Below are 15,465 nucleotides of genomic sequence, written 5' to 3'. Positions count from 1 at the left end.
AGTTTAAAGCATGGGGAAGGGATTGTAAAACCTTATTATTATCCCCAATTCTGAGATCCCAACTGACCACTCAACAGGGGTCCCATTCTCTCCAAGTGAGGAATACTTTGGGAAGGTCTGAGCACAGCGCTTGGCACTTTCTCCAGCTCTTTCATAGAAAATAAATGACACTGCTTGGCAGTTCCCGTGCTCCCATAGTATTGTATGGAGTGGATGGACAGACTCAACCTGCAGCTTGTGATCTGTGGAAATCTGTTCTCATGATCAGTGGGGGTCCCAGTAATCAGATCCCACTGTTGCCCTCTAAGCATCAAACTATTTATAACCCCTATAACATAAAGATACCTGAAAGTGGTTGTCAAAGACTGGATATTGATATTTTCCTTTAATTAAATGCAATATGAAATATGTAACATGACACAGTCAATACAGAGGGTCTTTTTCTGATTTTGTACACACAGCCAGGGTAAATGAAGAAGAGAGATGATTTACGCTTAGTACCTGTAATTTGTAAAGCCCCAGCTAAACGTCAGATTTTTTTAATATCAAGTAATGCATAGATGCACTCACAGCCACAGAAATCCCATACGTATGTCTTTCTATGCTGATTTTTCAGATATTAGTTGTTTAATGTTCTGCTGACAATTTTTATGCTTGGATGTCGGCGCTTTTTTTTTTGTCACATGTATGATTGGATATTAGTCACTTTCAGCACAATCTTGCTTTACTGCCCATTTTGTGTGACTGCATTAACCATCTATTATTCATGGGAATCATAGTTGTATTATTTAATCTGCATTATTTATATGGAAAATTCTACTTTATATGTACATATTCTTATCCAGTACTGAGGTTACACTGAGATTTATTTTGCGTGAATGCCAGAATGAGTGATCTGTATAGCTGTCTCTCAAATATTCATATCTATCCCTTGGTAAATGTTCTCCTCCATATTAAGCATTTGTGGAAATACAGAGTAATGCATTAACAAGTCTGGTGTAAAGGACAGTGTTACATAGACCCTATTTTATTTCCATTCTGGGGATTTAGACAAGTAACTTGACACTGTCTGTGGGGCAGGTGCATGGAAATGAAATCACTATGCATGGGGATATCTACTAACCGGGTTACATTTAGAAGTCAGTGCAAAGCCAAAGGTAATGGATTAACGCTCCATCAATAATGAATCTGCAACTTGGGTCAATAATTTATCTATCTTTATAGAGAAACCACAATCTATTCTACATGTGGGAAATCATTCCCAGCAAATCTGTGGACGATTTGCCAGTTGCCTTCCTGCCACTAGGTATAAAAAAACTTTTCCATGATTTTTACTACTCAACTATATAGTCAATTAGGCATTTATTTCTACTATACTAATTTTATTTTACAAATAAATAGTTTATGGTGATTTTTTAGATTGTTTAATTTTTAGAAAGAAAGTTCACACTACAATATAAACTTTCAGCCCACCCTCAAGTTTTATAATCAACCAAATATTCACCAAAAATTGCCTTCAAAAAGGTTCTCCAAATAATTTTCTTCTCCCCTATAGGTATCTATAAAATAACCCAATTGGGATCCCAATGACTAAGCGATAACTTGCCTTGGCCGATTTGCCTTGGCCTTAAGGAATGAGAAAATCAGTGGTGTCACATAATGTTTTATTTTACTTGTTTGTGTTTTATTTTACTGTATATATATTTTTTTGTTTTACCTCGTTATTGTTACCCCCTCCCCTCGTTATTATTATTATTCTCTGTACATTAAGGAGAACAAAATGATCATTATACATTTCATGTTCTAGACTGGAGGCAGTCATAGTGGAACAGATCCCTGGTAGAAACGTAGGCCTAACCTCATTAACCATCATTTGCAAAACCCTGTCATCAGAGTCCATGTAGATTAGGGATCATTTTTGGTTACCTATTAAAAACATTCCCTGACTGACTGAGCTTTGAGAGATCCCTTATCCAGACCAGTCCTATTTCCACATCTACATATATTTTAGCTGCTTCCAGCCTCTCATGTCTAATACCACAATGAATTATAATAATGAAGTCACTTCTACCATATAAAAAATGGAACCCAATAATACAGTGTATAATATATTACATTTTTGGATGGCGTCGCTATCATAAAATCCCACATTTAATAGGTCACCATAAAAGTCTTCCTCAAACACTATTAATACTTCCTTAAGGAATCAGCTTTTCCTATCAAGTTTTAATTTTCAGGACCAAGGGTAGCACCAGAAGAGAAAAAATGGGATTCTTCAGGCTACAAAAGTAGCGACATCCAGAGAAATTAAGTTGGTAGAATTTAAAGTCTCAGTAGGGAACAGATGAGTCAACACTTATTCCCCGTCTCCCAGGGGGGCAGCTCATTGGCGGATCTGCTAGCATAGCCCAGCGTTAACACTACAGTAGTAAAACTTAATGCTAAAAGCTTATCTTATCTGCATAGCTTTTTTCAAACTGTTCATATAGATTTATTTTGATTCTTATCGCATATCTAATTACATCCTAAACAGCTCCTTCCCCTGGTTGCCATTTCTTATAAGATATTATAGTTATCTGGCAGATGCAGCCTGCTCAGCCTCTTTTTTTTTTTCTTAAATAAAAAATAATTTTACTTGTTTTTTTTTATCTGGCGGAATGGATTTTAGTGTTCTACAGTTGGATTAGTAGACTGCTGCTTCTAAGGTCGGCTTTTTTCCAGATGTTAAACTTGGATATTAGTAATAGCTTATAGCCCGGGATGTATAAAAGGCGCACAGAAATTGCTACTGCTCATGTACGGATTATTTATATTTATAAAAGTAAACAGTATCAGTGACAAATAGAATTATTGTTGTCTTTATTATTTATAACTATTTATTTACATGCTGAGAAATAAATAGCTTTTTTTTAATTTGGCCACTATGCTTGACCATTTGATCTTTAGTTATGTCATTTGTAAAAACTGGATGAAAATTCTGGTAGATCCTCTGAGTCTATCCAGCAGACAGAGCTTCTTTACATCCTATTTACACATATAATATTGGTGAACTGCTTTTACAGTGCAATACCACATTTCTCCTGTTTAAAAGGTATTATCATACTACTACTCATCATACTGCTACTCATCAGGCTACTACTCATAATACTACTCTACTCATTATACTACCACTCATCATACTGCTACTCATCATGCTACTACTCATCATGCTACTACTCATCATACTACTACTCATCATACTACTACTCATCATGCTACTACTCATCATGCTACCACTCATCATACTGCTACTCATCATGCTGCTACTCATCATGCTACTACTACTCATCATGCTACTACTACTCATCATGCTACTACTACTCATCATGCTACCACCCATCATACCACTACCCATCATACCACTACCCATCATACTACTACTCATCATACTACTACTCATCATACTACTATCCACCATACAAGTTTGAGCTGACTGGTACCATTTGTAGTCTGAGCCTCACTGATCTTCATATATATCTGGGAACAGTTGCCCAGTATTCTAGCGCCAACAAAAGCCAGCTCATGAAAAATAGTTCAAAGTTTATATCCTAATCTCCAAAATTGTATAAAATGCTATAAATGCTATAAAACAGCATATGTAGAAAATTCGGTCCAACAGTTGAAATGTTAGAGATCCTGACACTGATGACCAAAGCATACTGGAGTATGTTAGCAGCTATCACCTCTGCGTTATAGAGGAGGGTCCTGAGCAGGATGAAGCTCCCCTTCCTTAAGCTATTCTATTAAATATCTGTTAAGACTTGACAATTGTAGGCAACATCTAAAAGGGGTTGTCCACTTTCAGCAAAAAATTTATATTGTTTGTGTACTTAAAAGTTATAGTTTCCAGTATACTCTCTATATCAATTCCTCAATGTTTTCTAGCTTCTATGGTTACTTCTAGTGGACAGAAAACCATTCACAGTCTTGTGACGTAACGCAGGTGCACCTACTGTTATTATCACAGCTCTGATTGCTCTCTGTGATACTAATGGCTTGTGCACCTGTGTAACATCACATGACCATGGACGGGTTTCTATCTAGTGGAAGTAACTATAGAAGCTTACTATACAATGACAGCATACAGAGATCTAGAAAACTGTGAGGAATTGATACAGAAAGTCTATTGGAAAATTGTATAACTAAGGTAAGTCCCAGGACACACTTTTGGAAACAAAAGGGTAAATGACATATCTAAATACCCCAGCAAATAATGGGTGAGGGGCCTATCTTTTAGGCTTTGTTCAGAACATGGTCATCATCTGTAAACTAAATCAAATAAACTTAATCAGAAATTAATTTCTGCAGTTTCTGCTGTGCATCGGCATATGATAGCCCCACTGACCCTCGAGCGCAGCAGGATATATCAAGAGGGTTTTAGAAGTCTCTGGCTGCAGCAAGTACATTGGCACAGTAAAGGAACGCCCCTCACCAGCCCACTGCCCCACTGCACCTATTCTCTCGCCGGCCTCGCCCCCCCCCCCTCATTTCCCTCCATGCCCCCCCCCCCGACGGGGGTGTGGTGCAAGGGAAAAATAGTCACAAGTGTTAGCAATATGCTAGCATTTGCGATTATTTCAGGGCACCTACACCAGAAGTCCTGATAAATATCTCCCAATGACTCTCATGCTCTGTATGCTCTGTGTTCAGCACCATGGACAACACGCCAAATAGCTGAGAATGCACTGTGCCGCGATTCACTAAAATCATGCGCCTAATATCCTGCATGTATTGCATCCCCGCTCAGGTCCAGCGGAGTTCACCTTCTTCTTCGTGGTGCATGCCTTGCGACATCATTTGAAAATTAAATACGGCGCTCAGTCCGAATCAGTCGGATCCTCCGACAGCCCGCCCCTCCCCCCCAATTTGTGTCGCATGGAAGCCAGCACATCTGCGACAGAAAACAATCGTGTGCGACACAATCCCAGCACAGACACCTGTTTAATACCTGTCCAAGCCGTGCAAACCCCAAAAAAGGTGCAAAATCCCATGAAAGTGCAGCATCACAACCCTTAGTAAATGAGCCCCATCGAATGTTCCTGATAAGACTTGTTTTCTGCTGCACTAGATTTACCACTTTGTTAATAAATCTAGGAAATATGCAAATAAGTGTGCTCTGTGTCCACTGCTCCACAAAATTCTGCACCTAAAGAGGCGCTCCGGAGCCGCATTTATTTAAACCGTGCGCCACATTTATTACTGTGACTCAACAGAATTGTGTTGCACGCTCTATGTTAAAAGTGCACCGAAAAAAAAGTTGGTGCACACTTCCTGAGCAGTGCAGGAGGCGCCAGATTAATGAAGATCTTTGCCGGTATTCAATAATCTGTCACACTCTGCACATTAGTGAAGCAAACTGCACCTAGTACAGGCTGCACTACTTTTCATAATTGCGGGCCAATTTATTAACCTTTGTTGATGAATGCAGTCCAATGTATTAACCTTTGTTAATGAATCTAGAATAGTGAAACACAGTTGAGTCCTACTTTGCACCATCTATTAGACGGTCTATTGTCTGTGCCAAAATGTGGCACTCCGTCTTATTTCTTTTGGCGCACTGATTTTTACATTTTTTTACTAAGAAAGCTCTGTCCCCTTTTTAGAGGCCCAACCCCTTTCTGGTACTAGTCATGAAAGTGTCAAAAAATGGTCTAAAAGCCTTAATAAGAGTGGCGCAAAGTATTTTAGACAGTATTTTCGGTTAGTTTTCAAGATGGCGGCCGTGTTCCAAATATCTCCCGAAAGGTAGGCTCTCTCACCCTTTAACTGCTGGGGTATTCAGATATGTAATTTTCTGTTGAATTTCTGAAATAAGGGAGTCTGCAGTATATTATCCAAAGTATAATAGTTAAATGGGAGTAAAACGGAAAATGTATAAGAAAACCTGTAGTGCTGTGCCAGGATGTCATTGTGCCGTTGAAAGAAATCTAATTAGCCGCTGTGATATGTCCGTGTTAAACCCATCTTCTGTGGAACACAGAAACAATTATCTGTTTTTTCCGTCTCTCTTAGGAAGGACCGAGCTCTCTCTCAGTCTACGCCCTGCGGTTGGGACCGGGAGAAGAAATAGTCACATCATTGTTTAAATTTGTGCAGGAGAAGAAGCTAAGAGCGCCGTTTGTTATTACTTGTGTGGGCAGCGTCACCAAAGCAACACTTAGACTGGCTAATTCAGATGCGCAGAATACCAATGAGGTACCTGACAGGTCCAATGATGTACTGGCTCAGTTTAAGTCATGCATAGATATAGCAAGATGGCCGTGGAGTGTTTCAAGAGAAGTGTACTGTTCCTAATTATGTAATTATAAGGCTTAGGTGCCAAACTACAAGCTGTTGTCGAAATCTGTTCGCTCTGTCTTTCTCAAGTAATGCAGAGAATGAGATGCGTTTCCCCTGAAGGTATCTTGTCATCTTTAATTTGATATAATCTTTAATTAAACACATTGGCAATGCTAAAATGGTAAAATATGTAGGATATTTCTTATGTCACACAGGAGATACCTCTCCTAGCACAGTCTCAATTACTAGGCATAGATGTGCCTTCTAAACTCTGACGGTTGTATGGAATAACAATAATCCAGAGAAGATTTTAAAAAAAAAGATACCACCATGTTCCCTGGAAGAATATATGAGGGCGTCCTACAAAAATGTACATTTATTTATTTAGGGGCACCATGTCCAAAGTGACAACTAAATTGGTTGCTCCTGAGCAAATTGGTGTTGATTTCTTTAAAATATGTATATGGACCTCTGAGGTTTATATGTGAATTATATCATATTTGCCAAGGGGGTGTTAACCTATTATTTTTTCTTGGGGTGTTTCTCTCAATAAAAACTTATCACCCCCTTAGCTAGTATGAGGTAATATCGCCTATAAACATCCGGGGGCCATATTTTTAGAATAGGTGGACAAATTTAGGAAAAAAAACCCCATCAAATTGAATGATGGGAATAGTGGCAATAAAATTATGTTCAGCATTTTGTACTTAATCACCGGTCTTCTTTGAATGCCAGAACTGTCAGATGGTGGAACTCCTAACATGAAGAGTTTTCATTAAGCGGTACACAAATTTTCATTCATTTCCATCCTTGTTGGTGTGTGTTGAATGTCCACCTTATGTGTTTAGTGTTCATGGTCACACATGCTCAGTGTCAGTGTCTGACTGAGTTGCATCATTTCGATCCTCTTGAGCTATGACAGGACAGCTAATAGCAGCTAGTGAAATAACAGGTGTTACTTCTCACTGGTACTAAAAAACCTAGGGTGCAATAGAGAATAGAGAATATTTATTACCCAGAAAATTGTCATGTTGTCATAAAGGATGCACGGAGAGGCTGCACAAGAGCTGAGCCCTCTGTATGCATGGCAGGTTTTTGATGCATTTTACACTTGCCATTAAAAGAGTTGCCCACTTTCAGCAAATAGTTGATGTTGTTTGTGTAATTTAATGAAAATGATATACAATTTTCCAATATATCTTCTATAGATCAATTCCTTGTGGTTTTCTAGATCTCTGCTTGCTGTCATTCTACAGGAAGCTTCATTGTTTACTTCTTGTGAATAAAAACCGGTTCATGGTCATGTGATGTCACACAGGTGCAACGCTCCTTAGTTTCACAGAGAGTAATCAGAGCGCCTGTGTGACATCACATGATCATGGACTGGTCCTTATCCACAGGAAGTAAACAATGAAGCTTTCTCTTGAATGACAACCATTTAGAATTGAAACATGAAGTATATTTGAAGAGTTTTGTATACTTCATTAGACAGACAATATAAATTATTTGCTGAAAGTGGACAAGCCCTTTAAATGCTGTGCTCCAAACAGTTGCCATGTCAGCTGGAAGCTACGCAGAGTCTCTAGGCCCGTCATTAGTATAGCTGTACACTATATGAGCATTCAGCCCCCATTCCTTTGGAAAATATTAAACAAGTAAAAAAAACTCCTTTCCCTAGAATTCACATATGAATAAACAAGAAAATTCCGAAATTAGGTATCCCTGTGTCCCATTAGTAAATTCTCTATTAAAATTTACAAATTATCATCCTAAACTGTGAATGCTTTAACCGAGAAAAAAGTCAAAATCTGCGTCATCGCTTTTTGGCCATTTTTCTACTCATTGCCCAATCTCAAACAAGCCCTTTGAATGTATCCCTCACACACTTCAGGAAATTCTAGTAGTCCAGGCTTCCTGTGTGTTTTCTCAATGTCTACATATGTATCATGTATATAAGGTTGCCCTTTTTTTTACAGATAATACATTTAAAGGAGAGATTTGAAATAGTGTCTTTAGTAGGGACACTAAATGAAGATGCGCACCTCCACATCTCTCTGTCTGACAAGGATGGGAAGACCATCGGTGGTCATGCTATGGGGAATCTGGAAGTCTTCACTACTGCGGAAATAGTGATCGGAGAGCTCAGTGACCTTCAATTCACTCGGGAGATGGATGAACGCACGGGCTTCCCAGAGCTCGTCATTAGGCCTCGTTCAGAAAATACTACCTCTGCCTAGCTTCTAAATTATGTACCATTTTTTGTTCCCAACAAGAGAATGAGATAAATTTGCTTGGGAGCATGTCTTTATGTTGCTCTTTGCATTATTGTATTGATTGCAGCCATTTGATCACGCACAACATAATCAGTCATGTATGAAATACACACGGCAGAATCATCTCAGTAAATTCTTTAAATGTCTAGTCATTAATTTCTGCTGTTTATCAGCATGAGTTGCATTTAATGTTCAGGGATTTTTCTTCTCTCGGCAGCTTTGGCTGATATGTTCTACAGGGATTTTTACGAGACTGATTGGCCCGGAGAGGGTATAGGACAGTGACAATAGCATTGAAGGCTAATGAATGTACTGTTTGCTCATCTTTACACGGTTCCAGTAACACTAATTGGGAGGGACAGCTCAGACAAGCACAGAGGACGGGTTATGTGTTATGCGTGACATGGATGTAGATCAGCAGTAAGGTGTCAGGTTCTACACTCACATATACCTCCTTTAAATGTTTTCTGATGTTATACGTAGATGTAATTCTGTGTTATTGCCAAAAGAATAAATTCATATTTTACTTAATATTATGATGTGTCACAGTTTATTTTTTTATTGATTATTATTAGATATTTTTTTATTATTACTGTATATATTTTTAAATAAATTTTTCATTCAATATGTTTTATTATTTCTTGTGCGGTAAAGTATTTCCTGACCTCCAAAATTGTGATCGTATACATTCATTACATTATTTGGTCTCTATATCTTTTTGCATACCCCAAGGTGCCACTGGTTTGGACATCAAGAACCAGCAATGGGAACAGGAATGAGTAGGAACAATATAGGAATGTCAAAAAAAAATCTAAAGTTAGCTTTATTTCCAATATTAGGCTAAAATAAAAGCATTATAAAAGGTTTAGAAAAATCCTCTATCATCTATAATTGTAATTTCAAAAAGTGATAAGGTTCAATGAAGCGGCCTGATCAGAACAGGTCTGGCTTCAAAAACTGCACTATTAAGATCAATACAACAAACGTTATGTGCAAAAGTTAAAGGGGTTATCCGGGTTTAAAAAATTTCTTATGGCCGAGCCGGGGAGGGCTATTTAAACACAATAAACATGTACTTACCTCCTCCGGTGCTGCCGATGTCCCGCGCCGCGGTCCGTCTTCTCCGTGCGCCGGTTTCAGTACAAGGGCGCACAGGGAGCTTCCGGCCGGCCGGAAGCTCCCATGCGCACCATCTCCCAGCGCTTACAACGCTGAGAGATAGGGACGGATGGGAGGAGCCGTCCACATCGCGGACCGGAAGCTCCCTGTGCGCGGCTTCCGTGCCCCTGTAAACAAACAGGGGCACGGATCGAAGGGACCGCGGCGCGGGACATCGGCAGCACCGGAGGAGGTAAGTACAAGTTTATTATGTTTAACTAGCCCTCCCCAGCCCGGCCATAAAAATTTTTTAAAACCCGGATAACCCCTTTAACTCTTCGTTTCTTTATTATCAAAAGTAAAAAAACAATCTTTTAAAAAAAATGTAAATATTTTTCAATTTTGATAATTTTTTTTAGAAGTCCAGTGGGTGGTCCTGATTAGTGATGCTTCCCAGAGATCATTCGCCAAATAGGACTGCCTACATGTTGCTGATACTTCAAGCTGAATCTTTTTAATATCACCTGTGAAGCCATTATTTAGTTATTTGAGAAGTGAATATTGAATATTTTCTCCTGCTTTTTTCTCTTTTGGATAGCAGTGTCCATTATGCAATCCACTGACTGTCTGTAGAGAGTTAGGTTATTATAAACTTTATCAGGTTCTCCTTATCTATCAGCTGTTTCTATGATTATGGTTGGGGAAGCTGATTAATACACACTTCTAAAAGCAGGAAGAAAGGAATAAATGGACACATAAACATAGGGGGAGACTTATCATATGGCGGTGCACTAATGATGTTACCCTGCCCCTTGGTGATCACCGGTTTTATCAGGAGCCTCCATTGATGTGCTTTCCCAGTGCGGCCTTTCTCTGCTAGGTTGCCTGTGCAAGCAGGGGTTGGGTAGGAACTCCTGGGCCTGCTCACTCGTTCAATGGCCACACTCTCCTTCACACCTCTCTATGTGCCAGGAATTGCCCCTATTTCAGGGCATGTAGTTCAGATTTCAGACTTTACATCCCTCTTAAATCTCTTAAAGTCTCTCTTAAAGTTATGCTTTAACCTCTTTAGCCTGGTATAATGTATGTAATGGGATTTTAGGCATCTACCCCCCTTTGAACATAACCTTTAGGCTATATTCACACGAATACCGTAGCAGAGTGGCCATACGTCGGCACCCGGGAGAGGAGGAGGGCTGCTCACCCCCGCCCCTCTCCATAGGGATATATGGCGCACATCGCCGTATTCCCGGGAAAGATAGGACATGTCCTGTCTTTCTCCCGGCTACAGAATGGCACGTGTGCAGCACCATACAACTCCTGTACGGCGCCTTGCTCCCATTGCCCTCTGTGGGGGACATATATACACCGTATATATGTCAGCCGTATATACATCCACCATACGCCTGTGTGAGTGTAGACTTATTATGTACAGTAAACATTTTTAGACTTATATATCATATAAACAACAAATGTAAAATGTCCCGGCGGCATGGCAGTAAATAGATTCACTGCAACCTACTCCAAAAAAACATTTTGGGTAAAGCATGATGAGTTTTGTATTTATAAGGTATTGTTTTAGCTTCTTTCTGGGTTGGCTTAGTCTATTATTATTTTTACTTGGCTTTTTACAAGTTGTTAAAGAGGATGCACGTTAAGATTAAATGTCCATGAGTCAAAGTAAAGCAAAATAGAAGAGCATCCCATCTCCTCTCATGCGAGGAGAGACCGTATAACAGGGAAACAGAGTTTCTATCAGGGAGTGAGCAGCATATGTATTGACCAGGTTGTATAGTGTTGCCAACTGCTCGTTAGGAACAATACATGAAACAAACTTAAAACAACATTTCTTTATGTGATACATAGGCAACTGAAGTTTTATACAAACTTGGCGGGTGGGAGGAGGAAAGATGTAGGGAGGAAAGGGGTTTGGTGGGGGGCGGGGGAGGGGGAATGCAAGAAAGTGAGGCATAAGATGTCCAGAGGCTGACCCTATGCAAAGTGAATATTATTTTTACTATATTTCTGTGTGTTGTGGAAGATATGGGAGGAGTATTTTCTTTGCTTTTGATGTCATTGGATTTTCCACTGTGCTGACACTAATGTTGTATATATCGTATTATCCGCATCCTTATAACAAGTATAGGAGTTTATATTTTGCATAAAAAATAATAAATATAAAATAAATAATTTAGTAACTGTATTTGAACCAGAATTTACTTGTTTATTTTCTGCATATATAGGCACTGAATGTGTAAAATTTCCAAATTTATGTTATGAATGCATGAATCCATGTATCTGAATGTAGTATTGAATCAGATGAATTCTAAAAGCTATGGAGCAATCCAGATTTCTGAACAATCTACAGTGTTTTATTCATTGAAATAAAAGTGACACTACATCATAAAGTAGCTTTTTTACTGTAGTGCACAGTAGTGGAGGACACATTCCACTCTGGCTGCTATGGAACTGAATGTCAGGAAACTCATTTTAGTGACAAACGATCATAGTTAATATATCTGGAAAAAAAGAGGCGCAAGTTCACAGAGTTCATTCTTCTTTACACAGCAATGCAGTCTTATGTTAATCCATAGAAGGTAAGGAAAGAGGCACAAAAGCCAATTGGTGGAGAAGCCATAAAGTGAGGATGGTAAAGACTCGGGGACAGTAACTCCTTGTGGTTGAATGAATTAAATGCTGTTCTTGTTTCCTCCTTGCGTTTTCTATTGAAGAGGGTTGTATGTATTTTACTGCACCATGACATAGCGAGAATGTCAGCACCAGCTCCAGTATAATACTGTATTGTATTACTGCACTTTGACTTGGACACTTAGAGTCCATTAATCAGTATTAGATTAGAAAATATCTATAGAAGAACTGGGTGAAAGCTATGCTAGATATATATTTAGATGCAAAAGGACATGTCAGCAAAGGAAGAGTTGTATATGGAAATGACTTAAGACTCATTTACATGGTTGTATTTTCAGTATGTAAAAGTCCTTCCCATTGCACTTTTGTACTGCTTTCTCATAGCTTAATTTAAAAAAAACCCTCAGAATACATTAAATCATATGTATAAAGCCACATATGGAAATTTATATGATGGAAAAGAAAGAGGTATTGTTAGTGGCAATGAGTAATGCATGTTTTCTATATAACTACATGTATTTGATATTGTTGGTGATGGTCTTTAACAATTTTGTTTTGTTCTTCACATCTAGAAAACTGTACTTTGCTTTTGTAAATTATGTGCATAGTACTGTATATTCACTGGAACTGGGAACAGTACATAAAATGTGAGAATGGTATAAGAACCCCGATCCCTGGTTTGAACCTGGATTCCTGGGACAGTCTTAAATATACAACAATATATACAACATCACGGAACCCAAATAGCACAGATGGGAGAGAGTTGTTAGGCTACATTCACACGACCGTAGGCCATAGGCCGGCAATGAGTGCACGGAGCAATACGGTGCTGCACACGTGCGGCACTGTACCGCTCCATACATGAGGAAAAGATAGAACATGTCATATCTTTCCCCGTGTTACAGCACCGTGCCTCGCCATGGAGAGGGGAAGGGTCATCACTCCTCCTCTACATGGCGCTGGATGCCCGCCTGCCCGCCTGCATGGCAGGAATACGGTTGTGTGAATGTAGCCTGAGACTGAGGATCTAAGGGTGCCTGGTTTGATCCTGGATCAACAGCATGTTCTTCATTAAAAATAAAACAACTATTATGGAGGCCCAAATAGCTCAGTTTACAGAGTGTTAGACTGAAGGTCTAGTGGTCCCTTGATTGATCCCCGACTTTTCTATGTTCTTCATTAAATATAAAATATCAACATATTAAATACATGAAGAACACCTCAAGAACTAATTTAAAACCACTGGAAACTGGTGAATCTGGGTGCATACACTGTAGAGCCACTGCATCTATGGTTTGTGAGATATGGGTGAACCTTGTGCCTCTATCCATGAACACATTTTCATATTCAGATAATGAGAAAGATATATCAATCTGTCTATGCCAGAAAACTGGAGTAATTAGCACCTAAAATGCTGTGTACCACATTTAGTGACGGTATCTTTTTTTAGGCTGTTATCCAACTCCTCCAGAAGAGGGGCATGCCCTCGGTAACTAGGAAGGATGAGCAGACAGAAAATAGCCCCTGTGCAAAGTACAACTCACCAGTCCTATACTGGTCCTATAAACCTGGGGCAGCAGAGATCTGCACTGGTCTATTGACCAACACATAATACATCTCCCCCAATGTTTTTGGAGAATGACCTTGTGGCTGTCAAAAGTAGAATTGCTCTCTGATTAATATTTAATATTTAAAGCTGTACTAGATTTTTAATCCATCATCAGTCACTGTGATAAATCTGTTACTATCTAGTAATTGTCTAGTCCACTTTTAACACCTCCAATGAGTTGCCGACCTTTTGGTTAATAGTTTTGGGACACATTGTCAGACCCAATTTACTTACATCGCTTTCCTCTTGTCTATGAACAAGGGTCTAATACTGTACAGTAAATAGATATTTAGAAAGACATGTTAAAGTAAAGTAAATCTTCTTCACTACATCTTCAATGTGTAGTACTAAGAACTGTTGTTACCAGATGGAGTATTTTTTTTATTGATTTTTTTTGTTGCATACATAGTAATGTAGAAACATAGTCATACTAAACTAAATTGTTTCTCCACTACACAAGGAAATAAGAAACTGTTGCGTGTCTCTTCTTAGCTCTTGGGCAGAATGACTTGTTGTACCCTGAAAGCTTTTAAGAAATGGCTCTGTACAGGGCAAAAACAATGGCCCCTTCACTTTTGCATGAATGCTTTCTGTTATTTTACACACGTCCGGTAGTCATCTATTTTGTCCTTCTGACATCTGCGAGGCTTGATTGTTTATAATGCTTTCAGGGCACTCGGCTAGAATGAAAATGCTGTAAACCTTGTTGGTTATTACTAAACAAACAGACGGCTTTGTTTTTGTAGGATGGTGCCATCAACCTGTGGCAATAGGGTGGGAGTGGGGAGCACAATACTCTGTATGTCATGTTTAATCTACAGCCAAGGGCATCAGTACCGGCCATCAGGTTGCTTTGTATCAGTTCTCTAGAAGCCATTAGTTTAGCATCAGTTGTCTATTTACTGATCTATAAATACAAATCAGAAATGCAAAATCCTATACGATTGCCCCTCCATCTTTTTACATTACAGCTCCTCTCCATCTCTAAAATAATACAATTCTTTTTAGTGTTTGCTTAAGTGTCCACTTAACGTGATGAATTAATTTCGGATTTATTATCCCACACCAGCCAAGAGAATTGTTTAGTATGCATGTCCATGTAACATGCAGTTTTTAATTTTGCAACATAATTTAGCGGCCGTTAATAGACATTATAAATAGCCACTTGTATGCTGAGCTTTATCTGTATTTAAAAATAAGGATAGAGAACTGAACAAATTAACATTATTACAACCTGCAAAGAAAGTTGTTGTTTTGTAGAATATTGCACTGTTAATTGTTAACTCAGAAATTTAAAAAAAGAATATTTATGTGTCCAAATCCATAGTGTTTTTTTAGGAATAACAGAAAGAAATATATTTTAAATATCCAGACATTCACCCCAAAAATGTATATCTTTAATGTGTAAAACATTTGTTTGTGTGTTGGGATATGTAGAGGACCTGCCAACCATGGAGGCAGGCAAAAAGCAGTTGCTCATCTATTGTATATGGCATGTAAATTACCGTATATACTCGG

At 38.8% G+C, this 15,465-nt stretch overlaps 1 protein-coding gene across 1 annotated transcript in view; it reads left to right on the top strand.

Annotated features, from left to right (window-relative positions):
* The window catches only part of LOC140121260 (protein kinase C delta type-like), a 120,687-nt gene extending 111,560 nt beyond the window's left edge, over positions 1 to 9,127 (top strand). The window contains exons 9-10 of the mRNA XM_072140619.1: positions 6,052 to 6,234; positions 8,295 to 9,127. Coding sequence (XP_071996720.1) covers positions 6,052 to 6,109 — 58 coding nt within the window. The 3' untranslated portion in view covers positions 6,110 to 6,234; positions 8,295 to 9,127. The remainder of the gene's footprint in view (positions 1 to 6,051; positions 6,235 to 8,294) is intronic.
* Positions 9,128 to 15,465: the final 6,338 nt, after the last annotated feature.

The sequence above is a fragment of the Engystomops pustulosus genome, chromosome 3 (genome assembly GCF_040894005.1).
Source record: "Engystomops pustulosus chromosome 3, aEngPut4.maternal, whole genome shotgun sequence".
NCBI lineage: Eukaryota > Metazoa > Chordata > Amphibia > Anura > Leptodactylidae > Engystomops > Engystomops pustulosus.
This window is presented reverse-complemented; position numbering and strand designations above follow the sequence as displayed.